General features: G+C 39.1%; 1 protein-coding gene across 4 annotated transcripts in view; it reads left to right on the top strand.

The window, feature by feature from the left end:
* The first annotated feature begins 17,321 nt into the window (after positions 1-17,321).
* Mark1 (microtubule affinity regulating kinase 1) overlaps positions 17,322-22,644 on the top strand; it is a 141,832-nt gene continuing 136,509 nt past the window's right edge. For all 4 annotated transcript variants that reach the window (XR_013088499.1, XM_076832477.1, XM_076832476.1 and 1 more), the window contains exon 1: positions 17,322-17,960. Coding sequence is in view for 3 of the 4 variants with exons in the window: in XM_076832477.1 (XP_076688592.1) it covers positions 17,910-17,960 (51 nt within the window). In the remaining variant the exon portion in view is untranslated. The remainder of the gene's footprint in view (positions 17,961-22,644) is intronic.

The raw sequence follows: 22,644 nt of genomic DNA, 5'->3' as shown, positions 1-22,644 counted from the left end.
AATCTGATTAGTTTCCTTTATATTCAAGACCCAAGAAAGACTTACATCCAGGGCTTTGCCTTTTATTAAGGACAAATGAATTAAAGATTGGGAGCCACTTCTAAGATGCATTTTCTTTCTGTGTGAATTGTGTATGTGGCATCCTTCTTCCCATCTGTTGCACTGCAGAATACTTTTCTTTGATCCTGTTTTATTATGTCCGATGTCATCATATTTAGGTATCTTCCTGACTCCTCATTCCTGTACTTTATCCCACTTGGGCTAGGGATCTCGTGTATGTGTATCTGGAGAATACCCCACTTTTTCCTTTAGAATACCTATGGCACCGTACTGACTGCTTCTTTTATTGTCTGCCCCCTTTCACTAGAAGGCAAATTTAAGACATAAGGGCCATAGTCATCTGGTCTACCACTGTACCCCCCTGGGCATTTGCAGAAGCTCTGGCTTTTAGCAGGAACCCACTGAACGAACACACACGTGTTCAATTAAGTCTTCTCTGGAATTCCCAGATACCTTGCTCTTCTTTCCCCTCTACTTTTACACCTCTCCATCTGCCCAGCTTCTAACAATCTCCCATATGAATTACAGTAGAACCTCCATCACCTCACCACCCTATCATCCTCATCCTCCCAGATCATCATATGTGCAGGTAACAAATTCATATGCCCAAAACTCTTCCTGTCACTAATTTGAAAAGAGAATGTAATTGTTTTCTGTCGCCTATAAGATTAAATTCAAAGTCCTTTCATCATTCTAAGGCTAATGCTCCAGGCTTACCTAAATATACCAACTTGGGTACCTGCTATTCCTAAATATAAACTGCTACCCATAGCCAGGCTAATTTCCTTACTAATCTCTCATATGTGCTAAAATTAGCCTTCCCTCTTTTACTACTTGGTGGCATCTCTTGCCTTCCTTCTATTCATTCAAACCCTACTCATCTTTCAAAGTTCAAACCAAGGCCAAACTCCACAAAAGCTTCTTTCCATTCAGTCATACACATATTACTCTGATAACTTTATAACCATTTCTCAAATTTATAGCCAGTTATACAACATTAATGCTTTTTGATTTGTTTCTAATTTCATAGACAGCATCTTCCACTCAATTGTCAGATGTGTCAAGTCAAAATTTACACCTTGTAATGGTGTATTAGGACCTAACCTAGCATGTGAACTTGATTGATATGATATTCCTAAGGCTGTTGATAGATTGATGTATCTGAGAAGTAGTCCTAGGTATTAAAGCATCAAAAAAATCATATAAGAATGATTTAAGGTACTTAAATTTAAGTAGTTTTAAATTAAGTGTTACCTTGTTACCCAGTACAGTGAGAAGTCCTTTATACCTAAACTCTATCTCAGACAAATATTTTCTAAACATCACAGAATTGCAAATTGTGATGTTTGTTATAAAGTATTTGTTATAAGTGTTGGGGGACACTTGCCATTACAATCTCCAGATGATTGGAGCTGTACTCAGCAAGCCAAGCAAGCCACAAGCAAGAAGAGGTGGGAATTCAAAATGATGGTGAAATCTACTACAGGTCTGCTGCAAGCCTCCCTCTTTCTCTATTGCTAACATATGAAGAATGGGACAGTTTTGGCGGCTGACAAGGCATGCGCAAAGAATGAATCTCAGTTCCTACCTCTGGCCACTTGAATCCAGTAGGAGCATTAGCACACAAATAACTACAATACAAAGCAGTGTATGTTAGGTGTGATAGGAGCGTAGGGTAAAATACAGAAAATTTCAAGGTCTTGGTCTGGGACACTGTAACAAAACAAAATACCAAGAAAAAAAAAAAAGGCCATTGCAAGGAATCTAGACACAACATTTGGTTTTAAGCTCATTTGTAATTAAAGAAGAAATGTGTTTAATTTCAGAGAGTGTAGATCAACAACAGAAGGCCTTGTAGAAATATACTTTGGAGAGTTGGGGACATATAACAAATGAAGCATGTAGAGAAGTTGCCCAGAGACTGAAAGTGAGTTTTCCTATAAGTCTTTTATTTTTTTCATCTCTGCACTGATGTTAATAATACTTGATTTCCACTTTGCATGAAGTTCTGAGACTTATTCTTAGATCTGGAAAGTGCTTTTTTTAACTTGTACTGATTGAGTAGGCTTTCATCAGGCTGCTGAGCAGTTCCTGGGAGACTTTAGTGGAGGGGAGGGGGCCAGAGGTTGCTTTTGCCATACAGTCCAGTCTCTGCTGCTGAAAGGGGGTGTTCATTTGTCCAACTGTGACCCTGCAGAAGGGCACGGGTGAAAGTGGCGATTCTTGAACATGCCGGAAATAATTCAATCCTTGTATTTGTGGTTCTTCTTTCAAGCAACCAAACAGTAGAACACAGCATTGCTGATCCTAATTAAGAAAGTTCAGTCAGCTTACATCAGCATCATAGAAGTTAGCTCACATCCTGCTAATAATACCTTGGTCTATTTATAGGTGAGTGCTTTTGTTTAAACTACTTTAACATAGATTGCCTCATATTTATACTTATATGTGATCTAGCTAGATAAAATTTCACTTTTGTGAACATTTCCTATATGCTAAGCACCAAATCAGATGTTTTCTATTCCCAGGGCTGGCATAGGTATGCACCTATGCAATTGCCAAATCAGGGTTCAGAAGGGTTCTGAACTCGATTTAATGTTCTGTTGTTGCCATCTTGAAATTTTGAGTAATTTCTGTAAAAGGGGCCCCCCAATTTTTATTTTGCAACGCGTTCTGCAAATTAGGTAGCTGACCCTGCATGCAGGCTATTTCCTATATTGCTTGCAACCACTCTACATGATAGGACATTCGATACCATTTTGTAGATAAGGATCCATCTCACAGAGTCATCTGCCAAGATCCTAAATACAACTAAGTTGGTCTTTCTGCTCTGATCTGTGCACCTCCCAGGTGTTCTCAATCCCAGCTTCCAGGTAGTGTTTCTCCGAGTGTGCTCCCAGCCTACCTGCATCAGATTCAGTAGAAAAGCTGGTACACAAGCTCCTGACAGGGTTTCTAATAGGCAGGTTCTGTGGGAATCCACATTTTAATTCACTGCTCAGATGATCCTTGCACACACTCAAGTTTGTGAACTAAAGCTCTACATCAATAGCTTTCAACCTATTTTGGCCATAACCCAGGAAAGAAATCCATTTTACATCAAGACCCAATACATACACATGATAACAGGGTTATGAAATAGTACTTACCTTTACCATGTGCGAGACACTAGGGAATTTTTCATTGCATTCTTATTCATTTTGTGAATGCCTATAATGATTTATGGTATGGATCACAAATGAAATTTGAAAATCATGGTGTTTAGATGAAAAGGAAACATTAAGCAAGGTCTGAGGGTAACACTGGAGAACTGAGATCGAGAATAAAGAAAAGAAGCTGGGCACAGTGGCACACACCTGTAATCCTAGCAACTGGGGACGCTGAGGCAGAAGGATTGAAAATTCAAAGCTAGCCTCACCAACTTATTGAGGCCCTAAGCAGCTAAGTGAGACTCTGTCTCAAAATAAAAAAATAAAAGAGGGCTGGGATGTTGCTCAGTGGTTAAGTACTCCTGGGTTCAATCCCTGGTACCAAAACAAAACAAAAATGAATGCAGAAAGAGAGCTACTCTTCCATTTCAGATTGCTTAAAATAGAGGTCTTAAACTTTTTTTTTCCAAATAGAGGTCTTTTGAAAAGAAGTTCTGAAGTTCTCATTTTACAGAAAAATTCACATATATACTTGATTTCTTATTCTATTTCCGAAGGCTTCTGGATCTCCCTCTTTTTTAGACTCCAGATAAATCATTCTTAATTTAATGATAGTTCTAGGTAGAAGCAGAAGTCAAGAGAGTTCAACCTCATTACATCATTATGTCATAGGCAAGAGGTGGGAGAGAAGAGAATACTGGATTTTATCAAAGTCTTAGGAGAGTCTTTCCTTTTAGTTTTAAAGTTATGAAGACAGATACCTATTGGTTATTCTTCTCTGTTTTTTATTTATCTTTTATTACAGGAATGCATTCATTAGAGAAAAATTCTTGCCAAAGGATGAGTAAGGATGGCTGCTTAGAAGCAGTTTTGAGGAGGCAGATGTCATTAATGGAGGTGGAAGAGGTCACTGAAAACTAAGGCTGAGAAGAAGGATAAACGCACTTATGAAGTTCCCAACTCTCTTGGTCTCCTGGTCTCAGGACCAGAAATTGGGACACGAAGGGTCTGGCATTTTACTTGGATGTGTTCAGTCTGATTTAGCAACAGCTGCAGCTGGCCTCAGGAATCCCCTCCGTGGTATACAACTGTGGAGTTATTAGGGCAAGTGGAGCACACATATGTATCTCGACTTACATGCAGTGGGACCACATCTGAATAAAGCCATCATACTTGAAGATGTCATAGGTCAAAAGTGCATTTAATACACCTAACCTATTAAATATTTTAGCTTAGCCTAACCTATCTCAAACATGCTCAGAAGACTTAAATTAGCTTACACTTGGGTAAAATCATCAACACAAAGCTTATTTTATAATAAAAAGTGTTAAATATCTCATGCAATTTATCAAGTACTGAAATAAAAGTGAAAACAGAATGGTCGTGTGGGTACTCATGGTTAATGTATGTTCGTATTTGTGTTAGTCATCTTTCTGACACGGTAACAAAATATCTAAGAAAATTAAACTCAGAGAAGAAGTTATTCCTTTTGGCTCACAGTTTCAGTCCAAGGTCGCCTGACTGCATTGCTTTGACCCTCAGGTGAGACAGAAATCATGGTGTATGACAAAAGAGGCTTCTCATCTCATGGCAGCCGGGAAGCTAGAGGGTAAAGGAAGCAAGGACAAGATATTCCCTCTGAAGGCATGCCTCCAGTGATTACTTCCTCCTCTAAACCCACCTCCTAAAGCGTCCACCATCTCCAATAGCACCACAAACTGGACAATAAGCCTTCAATACACAGGCCCTTGGCAGACATTCCAGATCCAAACTACAACAGTGCCCGTTAAAGTACGATTCTCCTAAATGCACATTTCTTTTCTGCCATCATAAAATGGATTCACAAAATACATATACGACGGTGTGAGGGGGAAGGGAAGGGGAAAAAAAAGAGAGAGTGTCACAGTAATATGGGTAGACAATAGGGATGGGAGGGGAGGGGAGGGGAGGGGGAATAGGGAGGGCAGCAGTATACAAGTGACACTAGGATTGCTGTATGTATACACACGGATATATAACCAATGTGATTCTACAATCTGTACATGTGGAAAAATGAGAATTCATACCCTATTTGAATCAAATGTATGATATGTCAAGATCATTGTATTGTTTTGAACAACTAATAAAAAAATGATTCATAATTATTTGGGGCTGGGGCTACAGATCATCAGTAAAGTGCATGCCTCACACATGTGAAGAACTGAGTTCGATCCTCAGCACCACAAAAAATAAATCAAATAAATAAAGAAAAAAATAAATAAAATAAAATTGAAAACTCTTAAGTCAAACCATCATAACTGAGGGCCAGTCTGTATTAGCTTTCTTTATCGGAAGGCTGAGCCTATTCCCAATGATAAAGAAATAGCTCAGATTCATTTTTTTGGCTTTGAAATAGAAAAACAAAGCTAGGAAGAAGCTTCAAGTGCCCAGTAATGAGAAGGCAGTTCTACACTCCTGATCCTCCACTACAGAGTCCTGCCATTGGATTAGAGTTAAGGTTTAGAGGGACAACACTGGAATAAATGATGGACAAAGAGTTCAGGGAGGGTGCTTCAGAGCAGTGCTACTCAAAGTATGGTTAGTTCATGCACCCGTGCCAAATCTGAATTTTTCAGTCCTGATTGGTGATAGGCTAACAGATTAGCAGTATTTAGAAATGTATAGAATTTGACAGAGTAATTTTTCATCTGTTGAATCTGATAATAATACATTTAACTTTGTATATTTACATTAAACTTTTTTTCTATGAAGTAATTCTTGTTGTATTTTACAAAAGTATTAGCCTCTGACAGATTTGAAATTGAGGAGAGAAAATCTAGCCCTTCCAAACCATCTGAAAATCAATGCTCTGGAGTAATATATGTATGTTCAGAAACCTGAAAACTTCAAAGACCAGAGCTATGAACTTCCTCAGAACTGGGACACATAAACTCAACATAATGTTTCAGTGGCATTGTTGTCACCATTCAAGAGATCTGAGGTGAATGATTGATTCTTTATTCTAGTGGTTTGTGTTTTATAGATTTTCTTTCTTTTTTTTTTTTTTTTTTTGGTTTGTTTTTGAGCTAGACACCCTGCCCTCTAAACTTTGTATTTTTATCCTAAATAGGAAAAAGCAAGTGTTTTTAAGCTTATGTACTTTGCTGGAGCTTTGACATATTTTTAAAACAATTTACAGTGAAAATCATTCTTTCATAAAGAAACTGAGGCACAGGAAATGAAAATATCCAAGATACATGGAAACCCTGAGTCAGACGGAGAGTTCCCATCATTCCATCATCTGGTACAGTTTAACATCCAGATCCCGCCTCCTTCCCAGAGGAGATGATGGGGGCTGGGATTGTGTTCGCTTATTTAAAGTTCTTAGTCTCACAAATAAATGGTCTTTAAAAATAACAGACAGCAAAGCAAAGCAAACATATTTCTTTAGCAATGTATTAAAGTATCTTACAAAAACAAGTTTCAACATGTTGAACTGCAAAACCTTCTTTCACTACAAATAGTTGTGGTCTTTTGTTGGGAAAGAATGTCAGAAAATGCACAATAATACATTTCAACTATAAATAAAGATTGCATTCTACAGTTAAGAAAATAGAAAGGTTTTTTTTGTTTTGTTCTGTTTTGTTTTTTTAAAACTGGCATCTATAGATAGATCCAAGAGGAGTAAGTGCTACTAGATTCAGAGAAGCCCGAACAAAAGGAGGAGTGAAAAATTCCATTGCAGGGAAATTATTAAGGAAGTGAAAAGGGCAAGTGATGGTTCCCAATCTCATTTTTAAGCCATCTCAGTAGATGCTAATGGTTCTACAGCCAGGGGCAATGTTCCATTTGAAAAAGAAAATGCTCACATAAACACACACATGTTGAGTCCTTAAATATATATATATATATATATATATATATATATATATATATATATATATGTATATATACATATATATATATATTTTTTTCCTTTTGCACAAATAATTCTGTATTGCTTAAAACTTTGTTATAGTGAAACACAGCTATGTGTCATGTCCCGTCAACAGCATGCTCATTCTTGCCTCCAGGTTTTTCCCCTTTACATTCTCTTCAGAGAATGCCTGATTCACTCCACTTATATTTGTCCTTTTAAACTTTTAAAACAGAGCTTAAAGCTCTGCTCCCCAGAAGGACTTTCCTGATGAACCCCATGTAACTCTGATTCCATTATCTCCTTGTGGCCTTAATCTGCGCATTTTATTTCTGTATTTCTATGTAGTTACTTTGCTTTGTAGGTGCTTTTGGCTGTGGTGTGTGTGTGTGCGTGTGTGTGTGTGTGTGTGTGTGTGAGAGAGAGAGAGAGAGAGATCCTGAGAAACACGATTTGTAGCAGTCTGGTCTAACTCAGCTGTGAGCTCCTCCAGAGCAGAGACTATTCCCTTTGGTGGCATCAGGTTGTGACAGAGTTGGGCACATTCCCTAAGTGTGTGTGACTTTGGGCCAACTCCAATGGGATTGGCATAGGGACTAAATGAGATGATAAATGTGAACTGCAGGGCACTCAGGAGGTGTTAAATAGTAGGATTTTTCTATTTTCATGTGTGAGTCTAATACAAATCTCGGTATGTGAGGTCTTACTTTCCAGTGGCTGGCTGTTTTTATTGCCACTGCCGTTGTGCTGACCTAATGGAAGTAGCCCGCCTTTGTTCATCTGAGATAGGAAGATGGTCATTAAAATTGATGCTGGCCTTTGGGACACACCTGTCTTTTACTGATCACTTATGCTCCTTGGGCTGGTAGTTATGAAGATAGTGAAGCATGCGTGGACTGAGGTCATCACTGACTTTCCCATGTTTCTGGAGCATGACTAATAATAATAATGATAGAGTGACAAAGATAATTAACAATGCTGAGAGCTAATTATGGTACCTGGAAACATTTTATGCATTCTATGTGTATTAATTCACTTAAGCCTCGGAACAACCCTGCCAGCAGAACTGGCTACTTCAATTTGGGGGCCCAAGCAAGGACATTTTCTTCAAAAATTATACAGAATTTTGAAACAGCTAAAATAGAGCATTAAACCAAGCTTGGGGATTGTGAGTGTTAAGCACTGTGTGACCGCACAGATGTGCCAGCCCGTAAAGCTGGCCCTGCCTGCAGGGAAGTTCTGATCATTATTTCTTTGAGAAATTTATTTCTTTTTGACCAATTGCAATGAAGAGAATTGGATGGTTCCTAAATCTTCTGAGATTCAGTCCACCCTACCCACTTTTTTTTTTTTTTCAGGGTGCTGACTCACATATTTTCTCAAACTACCACATGTTTGAACTACACAGCAAATCTGGGTGGATTTCAGACTCACTGCCTTTGCTGCCGGATAGCCTGCCACTCTTCCATGTGCACTGATTGAATACACTTAGAGTCATTTCTAGCATGATCATTGCTTAAGCAGTTTGACCTTCTTCCAACAAAAGAAAAGATCTAATGCCTTCAGCAATAACCTTAGGCCACAAGCTCTCTCCCAGCCATCAACCAGGCTGTTTTTCTCCATTTCTGCATATAGGTACTTTCTCCTCCTCCCCATCCTTTCAACACATACTTTCCAAGCTGTAAGTTACATATTTTCACTATTGCTTTCCTAATTCTAGTTTGCTCTTGGTTTTAATTCTAATCTGATTTTATCCATATGAAAACATCAGGCAAGCTACATAGTTCAGTTTGGCTTAGCGCAGGCCTCATAGGGCCAGGCCTGATTTTATTCCACATTTATAACAGAATAAGTTCACAACAGTTATTCAGATATTTTTATGTCCGTAACTCTCAGTTGCATTTATGATTTTTATATTAAGAAGGCTCGCAGAGCAAAAAGGAAGAGAGAGATCTGGATTTGGGAGTTAGCAATCATTACATGGATCCCCATGAGTACGTGTGAGAGACTCAGAAATGGAGGGAAAAGAGGCCTGAGGTCAAAGTTGGGTGACTTGAATTTCCAGATCTATTTGTCATAAAAGACATGCTACTAGTCAAACCATTTCACCTGTTAAGACATTATCTCTTCTTGGGGAATGCACTAAGAGTTTTTACTAGATTACTGTAGACAATGTAACAGAAGACTTTACAAAAACCCACATAAATATTAGCTCTTAATGAAGAAGATGGTGATGTACAGTGAAGCTCCTGTATAAAATCTTTCCCTCTCCCTCCTTTGCTTCTAGAACCCTTTGGACACATCACAATTGATATTGTATTTTGTTCTTTAATTTCTCATGTCACTCCTTTAAGGCTAAACATTCCTTAACTGTTGAACCATATGACCACAGGCAGAAGTGATTATAAACCAGTGCATACATATCTTAAGATAGTCAGTTTTCAGGGATTTTTCCTTGAAATTAGGATGTCTTCTTTCTGTTTTAGATGCTTCTTTAAAGAATGATCCAGTTTAGTGAATACAATATTGTTTTCATTCTTAAATTTCCATTGTTTGATCAAATGTGGGACTATCTAATTCAATCATCCATACTATTTATCAAAGTTGTTTCTGAATGAGTCTTCACTGAAAATAAACTGTCAAAACCCAAAGATTTTCTGTACTGAGAATACACAGAACAGCATGCCACAGGTGAAAAGGTGCTTGAAAAAGAGAAATTCTTAAGAATATCCATCACTATTTTAAATATTTATTTCCCCAGAATGTCCACTTTAAAGGTTATCTCAACTTTTGCTCTATGTCATAGGATATATATGTAAAAATTGGAACAAGTTAGTATTGTATGTTGTATCTAGCTCCTCTTAGAATAGACAGAAACCCATAGTAGGTTCTCAGTGGTCCAGTTGATTGTAGCCTGGTATTAAGAATTTGACATGAGATGAATAGATAGAAAGAGGGATATACATTTTTTTCACCTGTAAGAAAACCTGAATTCTAGCTATGGTAATCTTCCGAGATGTATGTTTCATTAATTTAATGCTTTCGAAAAGAGACATTTAGGATTGGGGTTGTGGCTCATTGGTAGAGCTCTGGCCTAGCACGTGTGAGGTCCTGGGTTCAATCCTCAGCACCACATAAAAAGAAATAAAATAAAGGTATTGAAAAAAAGAGAGAGATTTAGGAATTTAGACACTTGTTTTAGAACTAGAAGAGGAATATATTAGCAGACAGAGGGAAATTTAATCTGGGAGGCTTGGCAGTTGATCTCCTAAAGCAATGGATGGCAAGGACCCAATGGGTGACTCCAGAGAGCCAGTTTGGAAAGATTAAAGTCTCTTCACATTTAGGTGGCAATATAGGAAGGTTATCTGAAAGAAATTAAGATATGAAACATAAGTTCAAATTCAGAGAAATGGGTAAATCTACTGTTCTTTCTTTTAACGGTGAATTGAGTAACTCGCATATGCTAAGCACTGTGCTAGTCCCTGGAAATTCAGTACTGGCCTCATAGCACCTCCTTGTTAGTTAATAGCACAAGACCTGTCAAGGAAGAATAGAACATATAGTTCATACTAAAGTGAAAATAAGTGACTTAACTTTTACAGGATGGACTGGGAAGAACATTCTGAAACTATTCCTTCACCTGATTAAAAAAAAGTACTACTAAAATGGTCATAAACATAATTTTTTATTTACTCTGATTCTTGCTGAACTACTGAAATATTAAGTTTATCTGGAGTTAATGGACATAGAAGGAAGAAAACTCCCAGTGATTGAAGATAAACCAGTTCATGATGATGAACTGTTGTAAGTATGCTGGTGTCAGTATAATAAAGCTGGGGTAATATTACAAAATGTAGATCAAATACAAGTCACCGGCTCAGGAAGGCATCTTTATTATGGTGTTAAAGCACCCAAACTACTGGTGGAACCAGTTAAAGCTGTTTACACAAAAGCTTGTTGGACAAGGGCCAAGATATTAAGAGAAAACAATTACAGGTACTTTTGGATTGGAGAAAATATCAAGTTACTGCAAATTATTAATTTAAAAATTTTAATCTGAGTGCTTGTATTTGCTAAAAGAGAAAAATGATCAATGCATAACATAAAGTATTATTTGCATTATGGAAGCCTCAGCTTTTGAACTGTCTAGACCCTGAAAGTGCCTATCCAAATGTAAACTTCATGTGCCAGGGATTTTTGTCTCTTCTGTCTATTGCTCTTTCTGAAAAGATTAGAATAGTGCTGGGCATTAGCAGGGCTAATTTTGATTTATTTATTTATTTAGGTAACTGGGGATTGGACCCAGGAGCACTTTACCACTGAGCCACATCCTTAGCCCTATTTATTTATTTATTTTGAGTCAGTGTCTCCTTAAGTGTCTTAGGGCCTCACTAAATTGCTGAGGCTGTCTTTGAACTTGCCATCCTCCTGCCTCAGTCGCTGGGATTATAGGCATGTGCCACCATGACTGGCTGTTAACAGCTAATTTTTAAATGAATTCATTTTTAAATGAACAAATGAATGAAAAGCAAAGTAAAAAAGAAAAGGAAGAAGACCATCAAAATTTAAGTGTTTTAGCAATTGACAGAGAAAAATAAGTGAAGGGATTGAATAAATGTATGGAAGGAAATGATGAAACTAATGTTTTATACTAAGAAAATAAGTGTAAGAATGTAAGAGAGAAGTTCACTCAGTGTATTGTTCATGAAATCAAATATTCAAATTGCAAGGCTTTTTAAAAGGTATTGAATTGCACTATGTTCCTTTTGTAGTCACAAATGCCAAATGAAAGATAACTGAACTCCTACTTTAGGGTGGCTACCACAAGACTTTCAAAGGACTGTTTTGCTTTCTATGAAACATTACAAAACTACATTTTGGAAGTTATAATAATGTATGTGCATCCACACCTATAAATTTAATGAATCTATATGCACCATGGTCCTTTTATTCGAAGATAATACTATTAATATTGATTTTTGTCTGCATTTTCTCAACATTGCCAAAGACCAATGCATAACTCACCACCAAATGTCACTTTCATGTATCTTGTCCCTTTTCTGTTGTTGTTGTTCCACTGTTGCACTGACAAGTGATGATGATACTCAGTCTGTTGAAAGGCTTTTGCTTAGGAAGAGTCACCTAATTCCTGATACTTGCTACCCAGCGTTGGTCTGCGGTACTATTGCTTGCAACACTACATTGTCATGTCATTTCATTTTAACATTTTCAACATACTTGTGAAGGACTTTCTCTTGACGAAATAACTTGCCGTCAGTACACCTTGGTTTATGCAGATTCTCATTTGTTTGTTTTGTGTGTATGTGTGTGCTGGGGATTCAACCCAGGGTCTTGTGCATGCTAAGCATGTGAGCAACATCCCCAACACCTCAGGTACTCTTTTAAAAGACTGTTCTATTAAAATATCAGTGATCAATAATTCCTATGTATGGATAAAAAAAGGATGATCACAGCAAAATTACAGAGCAGTAAAGTTAGCAACACTATGTTAAGCTATAGGAGAAAGAACAGAGTCACTTTGCCTCCCAGTCAATAACTTTATTGAGGAGATAATCTATATATCAATGTGAACTCTTATCTACTCTTGGCTGTAAACTTTGGTTATTCTCTTATAATGTATTTTCAACTCCTATGTGATGTTTCTTAGGAATTCAAAAGTGTATGGAAGTTCCAGAGAATCTGCAACACAGGGCAAATCAATAAAGTCCCCTTAAGAAACTGGCATCTATGAATTTCTAGGCACCAAGCTAGGGCCTAGGCAAAAGAAAAAAAAGAACATATTTCCTTTCTTTCTTTAAGGCACAGTTGCATAGGGGACCACTCAGATAGTGCAAGGAGAGCAACAATAGAAGTGTACAAGGTAGTCCAGGGTACAGAAGTAGAGCAAATAGGAGTGGTAACTCTGTAGTGTGAAGAAAATAGGGGTGTCAGGAATGGCTTCCAAAGGAAGGATTTTTTAAAATCCTTTTTAAAACTCTGAGGTCATCAGGCAACAAAAGTAGGGAGGACATTTCAGGAAGAGAGAACAGATGACAAAAGGGGTGGAGGAGGCAAGTAGTATGGTGTGCTTGGGGAATTCCAGTCTAGTGCTGCTGAATCTTCTGGTAGGAGAGTAAATATCACTTAGACTTAGATTGTGTTTGTGAGTGTGGAGTGGCACAGCCTAGAAAGTACATTGGGCTGATTCTTGGGCTGGTGTGTCTCTGTTCAACTGATGGCAGTAGAGACAAGTGTCATTTAAATAATCACTAGGACTTTCAGGTCCTTCCATGACCCATACATGCAAAACGTAAAAGACAACAGCCTTAAAGTTTTTAAACATGATAGATATGTCTTTTCTCTTGAGGCCTTGTCCATTTCAGTGGTTCTACATTTTGAGCAGGGAGTATTGACACACAACAAAAATGTACCTTGTAAACCATGGAAACACAATCAGGATCCAGTTTATTTATGAAAAGACTTAATGATTCTTTACTGATGGCCATTAACCATGTTTCTCTTAGCTGGGATATCTCTTTGTTACCTTATAGAAATGTTCATCCTGTAGTTTTCTAGTGTGATCAAATCAAAGATTGGAAGTAGCCTGTAGTACCTGAAACAAAGTGTGCCCTCAATAAAGAGTTGTTGACCAGCCAAGTCTATTAAGCATGAGACATATTTAAACCACATGATAGAATAAGGGTGTAGTTTTATGACTTAACTATTAACTGTTGAATCTGTCACATTTGATAAATTCTTTGTTTACAAATGACTACAATCTGTTAACAATCATTTGTATGATTTCAACATGTTTTAGCTCTGAAAAGATTACAATGCTAACAACTAGTAACTATTAGGTAGGGAATATTCCCTTTGAATAGCACAGTATGGCATGTGGTAGAGTAGCATCCCCAAAACGTCTGTTAGACACCACTCTACTATAGAATAAGCTAATAGCTTCTAATCAAGACCTTTGATTCTTCAGCAACTAACTCTGTTTATTCTCAGTTTTGACCTCATAGAGAAGTGCTGCCCAACAGATATAATGTGAACCACATATGTAAGTTTATCTTTCATTACCTGCACTTGAAAAAATTAAAAAGTGGAAATTAACTTAATAACATTTTATGTAGTCCTATGTGTAAAAATATTAGAATTTTAATATGTAATTAGTATAATATTTATCAAGATATCTTACATTCATTTTGCCAACCACATGTTTAAGAATTTGTATGTACTTTATAGTACAACCTCATTCTGGTAATAAATTTTTATCAGAAATACTTGATCTGTATTTGGATTTCAAAAATTTATAGTGGACAAGGTAGATTTATTTACTTAGTTTTTCCAAACATAATCTAAAATTTTCCAAATATGGAATCAAATTACTTCTTAAATTTCTAGGATCTATGGTATTGGACAGTGTAGTTCTTAAACATTCTACTCCGCAGTGCTGATAGTAGGCAATGTTCTTTCACCACATTTTAGTGTACATTTAGAATTTTGTATATGTTTATTTCTGCTTTGTTTTCTCAGAACTACAATTTTCTTCTGAAACTTAGTTAGAAATCTAAATTGAACCTGCTACATATGGTTAATAATCTTAAAGAAAATTACTCAAAAGCCTTAAAACATTCCTCTTGATATTTCTTCATAGTCACAGGCATAAGAAGCTATACAAGAAAATTTTGCTTGTAAGCATTTTCATTATTAAGGACTAGGGTTAAAGTTCTGATTAAATCACAATACTGTCTTATGCCATTTTAAAGGAAAAGAGATCACAAATCAGAATTTTCTTTAGACCTACGCAAAGTGCATTTTCATTATGTACTAAGACTGTAGGTATTAAGGAGGATTATTTCAATATCTTTTTTTGATGTGCACAGTTGTTTCTAGTCTATTCTGTTAGACATGATTATGGATTTGAGTTATCCAATTATGATTCCCTTTGAAGGTAGTTCAATGGGCATAAAATTTGCTTTAGGACTTGACTTAAAAGTGGGTATTCCTTATTATTATTATGTAATGTTTAGTAATGTGAGCACAGTATAACAAATCCAGCTAAAAGAGTTGCCCATGACTTTTAATGTACACTTTAAAGTCTGTGGAAGCTACTGTGCCCAAATCCTGGGCTCTCCTTTGAGCTCTGTCTTTAATTAGCCATTATATTGTACAGAGTTGACCCTGTGGGTCCTGTGACTGGTGCAAGATTGAACTGTACCACATATTCCAGTTATCTTCTTCTGTATCTCATTAACCTGATGCTTCCATGATCTCAAAGAAGTCAATTTAGTGGAATTTTGAAAAATGGAAATAAATATGCCTGTCAGGGTCAACACAAGGATAAGATAAAGGATAATATGTGAGTGCACTTTGAAGAGCAAGATCCAACCTACCCACTGAAAGAATGATTCATATTCCAATGGGGCTGAGCATCTTTTCAGAGACATATGTTTATTTCTGGGTCAACATCAGTACCATTGTAATGCAAGCCACCCTTGAATTGCTGCAATCGTCAATGATACTGATGACATCTTATGGGCAGCCCTATAGGCAGCAGCAACTCTAGCTGATCAGAAAAGTACAAGCTTATGTACTGGCAACTTTAATATGTTTTGGTGATTCAGAAGAACTATAAAAGCATGTTATTTCCAGATACACACCATAATTTAGGTGGTAGTCTTGCAGTTCCAGAGCCTGAATGCTATTTAAGGAGTGGTGATGACCACCAAAGGGGTCTTGTGATTTTTATTTGCTTTGTGAAATTGGGACATGTTTACAATATAAAATATTAGAGAAATAAACACACAGATGGTGTTCTAGAAACGACTATACACTGGGTGAGAATTTTTTTTCCCCTCAGAGGATTGATGAGTGCTATTTTTAGGTCTTTTGGTCCCATGTTTTAAGGGTCAAGTGTTAACTTTTTAGAAACAACCTTTAATGAGTCAGGATAAAAACCATCTGGTGGAGGAATTCTTTCTTCAAATGGATGAATTCCAGAGAGAGAGGAGGAATTTCCCACCAACATAAGATTCCCATTGGAGGCTTATGAAAGTAGCTCTAAAAATGTATTTATCTTCTCATATCTATTACTCCTTTTATTTTCCTGTCTATCTGTGGAAGGATGTGAAAAAGAAATATTGGAAAGAAGAGGGTTAGAGAGATGGTAAGGTTTTTGTGCTAGAGGCTGAGTGTGCTAAGCTCTCTAGTAAGGGAGAGAAAAGCAGCGTTGCTTATTAAAGGGCCAATAGGTTCTGGACACTGTTCTGTATTGGACACTGTACTGTATACGTTGATGTCTACACGATGTAATGAGTGGCAGGAGGGTGGCAGGGTGAGAAAGCCACCTGGAAGGTGTAGGACAGGGCCAGAATCCGAGATGGCTCTCCATCCTCCCTAATAAATAAGCTCGCCAAAGTGACACTTCCTTGTGTCCCAGGAAGTGACGATCAGCCAGTGTAGATGTCGTGACTCTTGGGTCTCACCCACTCCGGGGGTGCTGTAGGAATGAGGGAGCCCTCTTCCACGCGCCCCATTCCTGAGGAGGTCGCGCCGTCCGGACCGAGTTCCTTGTATAAAAGGATCCACTCCGACGCTGCTGGTGCATGGGGTGGGGTGGGGGGGCTTTTGTGCCCTTTGTCCCAACTGTGAGGGTGACCCTGAACCAACGGCTCCCAGGAGAAGGGAACTGAAAGAGGGTTCTGGCTGGGGCAAGAATTGAGAAAGCCTGAGCACTCGGGCAGAGGAGGATTTAAGAATGGGATAAGTCCCCGAGATAGGAGAGAGGAGGTGTAGAATCCAGGGCAGGATCCTACACAATCCTTTCCCAATGAAATGGACCAAAAAAAATAAAGGGGGGGGGATATTACTCCCTGTCACCCCAACCCAGCAAAAACTAAACACGAATAAAAATAAAAACCAACAGAGGCTCTTAGAGCACCGTAAACTCCGCGGGTGGGGCGAGAAACAAAAATAAACAGGGGCAGGCGGGCCAGGGAGCGCGGAAGGAGGAGGAGGAGGCGGCTCCGCATCCCTAATGAGGGAATGAATGGAGAGGCCCCTCGGCTGGCGCCCGCCCACCCGGCGGCGGCCGCCAAGTGCCTCTGGGCGCTGCGTGCCGCGCCCGCCGCTCCGCGCGCAGCCGGCTCGGGCCGCTCCTCCAGGCTGAGGCGCGGCGGCGGTGACTGCGCGGACCGAGTAGGGACGCGCGCGCCGTGGGTCTGGGCGTCGAGAGCCGGGACGCCGCCGCCGCGTGGCCCTGGGCGGGTGGATGCGGCTGGGCCGGGCGGAGCCGCACACCTGAGGCGGGGCGCGGAGCGCGGGCAGCGGCGCGGGCGGCGCTGTTAGGGCCGCAGCTCCCGCTGCCGAGCCGCGCTCTCCGGGACGAGCCAGGCAGTGATTCGCGGCGCCGGGTTCACCTTCAGCCATGGCCCGGATAGCTTAGCGGGGCCTCGCCCCCCCCACCTCCCCTTCCCCGCCGAGCACCGGCCGCCGCCGCATCCTGCCGGCCTCGCTGCCTGGCCCGCGCCGGGCAGCCGCCCTCGCCGGGAGCCCTCCCTCGTCCCTGCTCGCGTCCCCCCGCGGCGCCGCCGCGGGAAGCAGCACCCCCTCCTCTTCCTCCGCGTCCCCTCCCCTCCGGCCCCCGCCGGGGCCGCTTGTTGCACCGCCCGCGGCCTGCGGGAGCCGCTCCCCGCGGCCGGGCCTGGTGCTCGAGTCTGCACTCCCTTCCTCTCGCCCCCCGGGGCCCGCACCCCAACCCGACCGGAGAGACCCCGGCCCAGCCTCGTCGCCCGCACAAAATGTCGGCCCGGACGCCATTGCCAACGGTGAACGAGCGGGACACTGAGAATGTGAGTAACTGGAGCCTCCCCCAGAAGCGGCGGGGGCCAGACCCTCCTCCGGTCCCCCTTCAGCCTCGCTGGGGCCGCCCCCTAGCCCAGCACCGGCCACCCGCAGGGTCTCCACCTGGAGCCTGGCGTGACCCTCACCCGCTGCCCAGCCCCTATTCATTCCAGCCCCATTTCGCTTCTTTCTCCTCTAGGGTGAGGGTGGGGGCACGGTGAGCGGCGTCCCCTCGCCCTGAGGTGGTCCTCCAGGACAGGATGGGGTGATGGAGGGCAGAGAGGAGGAAGGCGGTGACAGAGTGGGCATCCTAGACAGCTTTATTTCTGCCTCTGCATTCTGTATCCCACCCGAGTTAAGGTTTGCTTTATGATAACTGAAGAGCCAGCTACCTTTTACACCCTTGCTTTTCTGGATCTTTCAATCCTTTATACCCCCCACCCCACCTCCCGTCCCGCACGCATTGCCCCATGACTTTGCTTTTTGTAACATTGTGTCCACATTTTGGGACACCAAAGGGAGAAGCACAGGAATGGAAGTAGAGACGTGTGTGTGTGTGTGTGTGTGTGTGTGTGTGTGTGAGTTTACCATTGCTGTGATACTGTAGTAGAGATGAGTAGAATTTTCACGAAAAGCTTCTGTGGTCCTGGGGTTAGAGCAAAATATTTGAAAGCCCGGTGAAGCCAACTAGTTTTTGTATTCTCTCCTCCAAGTCAGTGGTAATGATTCAGGGCAGGTTTTACTTTAAATAATCTCTCCTCCTTGGAGTGGCACAAGGTGCATTTCTTTGGAGGAAGGATTTTTCTGTCTGATCAAATTGCCCTCAGGAGTTTTTATCAAGATTTAGATGTCCCCGGTGTTTAAACTCTCCCAAACTAAAAGAAAAAGAGCAGTCATACTTCCACCTTCTGAAAAGTACAATGTGTGTTTGTGCAGGTTTCTTTGTGGGAAAGGATTTTTATGTTTATGATTTGTTAGTTTGTTTTAAAATCCCATGACCTGTAAATAGGGCCTTGACTGATTTTCCAACTAGTTTTCAGAAGCTAGAGGTGTACTAAGCTTTGGTTTGGTGTCCAGAGCTCTTTGGTTGTCTGGTTGACTCATCAGCCCCCAGTGCCTGATGTGCCAATGACTTCAAGGGTTTTGTAAAATAAATTAATGAAGTGCTTTGGGGTTCTGAGAAAAAAGATGTGAAAGAGGAGAGGTACAAGCTCACTTTTGAAGTGTTGGAGGGGGTATAAGATCTAAACATTATTTAATCTTGAAGAGTAGTTGAACTCAAAAAACAATATAATTATATGAAGGGAAAAGAAATTCTAGTAAGAGGCCATTGTTAGAGGACCCACAAAGATGTTTCACAGTGTGCTTTTGTCCCCTCCTGTGTCATATATTTAAAATGGGAAAGGTACAGTAAGGCTGCCACTATCTTACTTCGTCACTTAATTTGCATCATAACTGGTTTTCAAAAAGTCTAATTGATGCATGATTTTGACTGAGACACTGATGAAGATCAGAGAAAAAGATGAATTTTGTTAAAGTTAATTTTAAAGCCAACTTGGTACAGGATTTTTCTAACAGGATTTCTAAAAAAATTGCTGTCATTCATGAGTGTTAATGAAAAGTAAAACAGATGATGACCTTTGTTTTTATTAGCAAAGTACTGTGTGTATCAACCGAGAAGGAGTGGAAAAATACATTTTTATTTTCCTTTGGATTTTGAATAGTACGGCTCTTCTCATGCTTGTATGAATAAGGCACTTTATACAGACATAAGATAGCATTATAGAAATATGCATCAAGGAATAGTACAAAATGCAGCATCACATGGAAAACAAAAATGATTTTAGAGTTAAGCAATAGTAGTGTGATAAATTTTGTTGTGAGGACCTTCTGAAAATGATTTTGCTGCATAAACTCATTTGCTCTATTTCTGAACGGTATTTCAAAGTCACAGTTATGGTCTTGTTCTTTATTGTGTCGTGCATAACTATCTGTCCATTTAGCTTACTTTACCCACATCCTAATTATCTTCTAATTGCTATGGAAAATATCTGTTATACTGTGGCTGTTAATTAATCAATAAGTATGAAATCAACTCTGTTTTTGAACTAGAAGGTTAGTGTAGAAATATTTAATGCAAGGCCTCTCCCTTTAAGGAATGTGATCTCAAGTGATATGCAATAGAAGACAATGTATAAATAGGGCTAAATTGGTTTATGAGTGTTTATCAAAGGGGCTACCACTGCTGGCTATTAAATCATCATTGGAGTCTCTATTCTTGTTTAATAGTAATGGTATTATCCATTTTTAATTATCTCATGGTGACATAAAGTAGTAAATCTGCCTGTTAAATTAAAAAATCTTAATATATTAAGGCTAATCAAAATGTACATTTTATAGTCATTTTTAATTGACATTTAAAAATATTTATGAAAAATTTTCTATTTATATGACTACTAAAGGCTTCTATGTCTTTTGGAATACCAAAGATAGTAACCCAAAACATTTTATTACCCTAAGAAATTAAAATCAACAAATTACGATAATTTAAACCATCTTAGTATTTTCAGTTAGTGTAAAAATTTCTTTTTACATGTAGCATACATATAACATATTTGGATTTTGTGTCCTTGGGAATATGTGATATCTATCATTCCTGATGTCACTAATCTATATATTCAGGATAAACTTAAAAATTCAAAAGGAGAATGCTGTAGCATTGATTCGTACATACCATGGCTGTGTATAGTAGAGTGAGAAAGAATTGCTTTTCTTTGAGAACATTCAGTGTGTACTTTTTCAGGAGTATTTTCTTAGATGAGGGATTTGTGTGTGCCTTGTTAATAGGCCTCAGTTGGCTAAATACAACAGAATAACCAATGATTAACTTTTAAGGCAATTAAACACTTCCTAGTGAAGCAGGAAAGACATGTTGCAGATCATAGAATCTATGCAGAATGTGTTTGATTTTTTTCAGTTCAGAAAAAAGAATGCATGTTTGAAAGGTTTTTCTTCTTCTCTTTTCCTTCTGTTAGATTATACTTGTATAATTCTGGTATATATACAGATAATTCATGACTATTTCTCTGTGTGCTTTTCATTGAAACAATAACAGTTTTTTTAGTGTTTTGGAAAAACGGATTATGGTATTTTTTATGGGTCAAAAAATACCCTGTCTAGTTTTATGTGTTGAAATTTTGATTGGTACGAAGAAAATTGATTTGACTATTTCTTGTGATGTTTTAAAATTTACTTGGTTAGATTAAAAATCTTTACAACAATAAATTCTTGATGATAAATCTTTTGATAAATCTGAAATACTCAGTGATGACTCTACCAAGTACTTAATGTAACCAAGGTGGCCATCAGTATTTGTCGTAGGGGAATCATTGCTAATAGTATGAAAAGGCAAGAGGACAGCATATGTCTGCGACCACCCTTGGCTTTGCTCAGTACCAGTGCATCCTTGCCATGTCTCACTACCACGTTGCAATTTAATTGCTGTTCCACATTGCCAGTGCCTAGTGTGATAGCATTCCCCTGTGACATTAGTGATATATGCAAGAGTAGCATTACATATTACAACATAAGAGGATGAAGCCTTCAGAAAGCCCAAGGTCATACTAAATCTTGGACACTTTCCACAGTTGCTCTACTCATGCTGCTGCTTCCAGGAGGTATTTGTTTTGTTTTGTCTTAGAGATTTTAAAAGAACATGTGCAATGATATAATAAAGAAGAACAGGGTATGCCTCCTTCCTTGTCTACTCTTGAACCTTTTGTGTTTTCTCTGTCTGGAGTGCTCTGCACTTTTCCCTTTTCCCTGTACTTACAAATCCTTTGTGGCTTGGCTCTTGGTTTTAACAAGACTTCTGAGGAGATCGCAGCCAACATTGCTGTCTGTTGTAGCTCAGCGCTGGTGTGTACATATAGTCTGCACTGGATTTCTCAAAGCAGGAGTATGGGCAGAGCATTGGAAGAAGAAATATCTTTAATATCTATCACTTCCCTCTGACCTATATGCTGTTAAGTCTTTTTTTTTTTTTTTTTTAAAGCCCATGTTGTGTAGAATTAGCTATGTAATTTTCAAATAATTATTGTCATTACTATCATTTCTTTTTCCACCTCAGACTTTGCTTTGGGGGTCATTTTCACTTCAGAAGTTCTTTTGATGAGGATAAAAATGTATTTTGTCTGTATTTTTAAATCTTTTTAAATTTAGATGGACATAATATCTTCATTTTATGTATTTTTATGTTGTGCTGAGGATTGAACCCAGTGTCTCATACATGCCAGACGAGTATGCTACCACTGAGCCACAACCCCTCAGCCCTTTGTCTGTATTCTTGAAGGTGGCTTGGCTCTGTCCATAACTCTGGGTTGATAGTGTAATTTCTTTTACTGCTCAGAAGATGGCATTCCATTGTCTACTGAGCCCATTACTTCTATTCAGAAGTCATCTGTTACATAACAGGTGATTGTGTTTGTGTCTTTAAAGTACTTTTAGTATTTTTTGTAGTAGTTTCACTGCAGTGCATGTAGATTTGGAGTTTTTTTTTTTATCTTGATTACTTTTTCTAACTATGAATTAATCATTTTCATAACTTTAGGACAGTTACCAGCTATTATCTTTTTGATTATTGCCTTGCTCCTGGTGTCTCTATTGTTTTCCTGTTTTTGTGTTCTGATTATG

This window comes from Callospermophilus lateralis, chromosome 13, assembly GCF_048772815.1.
Source record: "Callospermophilus lateralis isolate mCalLat2 chromosome 13, mCalLat2.hap1, whole genome shotgun sequence".
Classification (NCBI taxonomy): domain Eukaryota; kingdom Metazoa; phylum Chordata; class Mammalia; order Rodentia; family Sciuridae; genus Callospermophilus; species Callospermophilus lateralis.
This window is presented reverse-complemented; position numbering and strand designations above follow the sequence as displayed.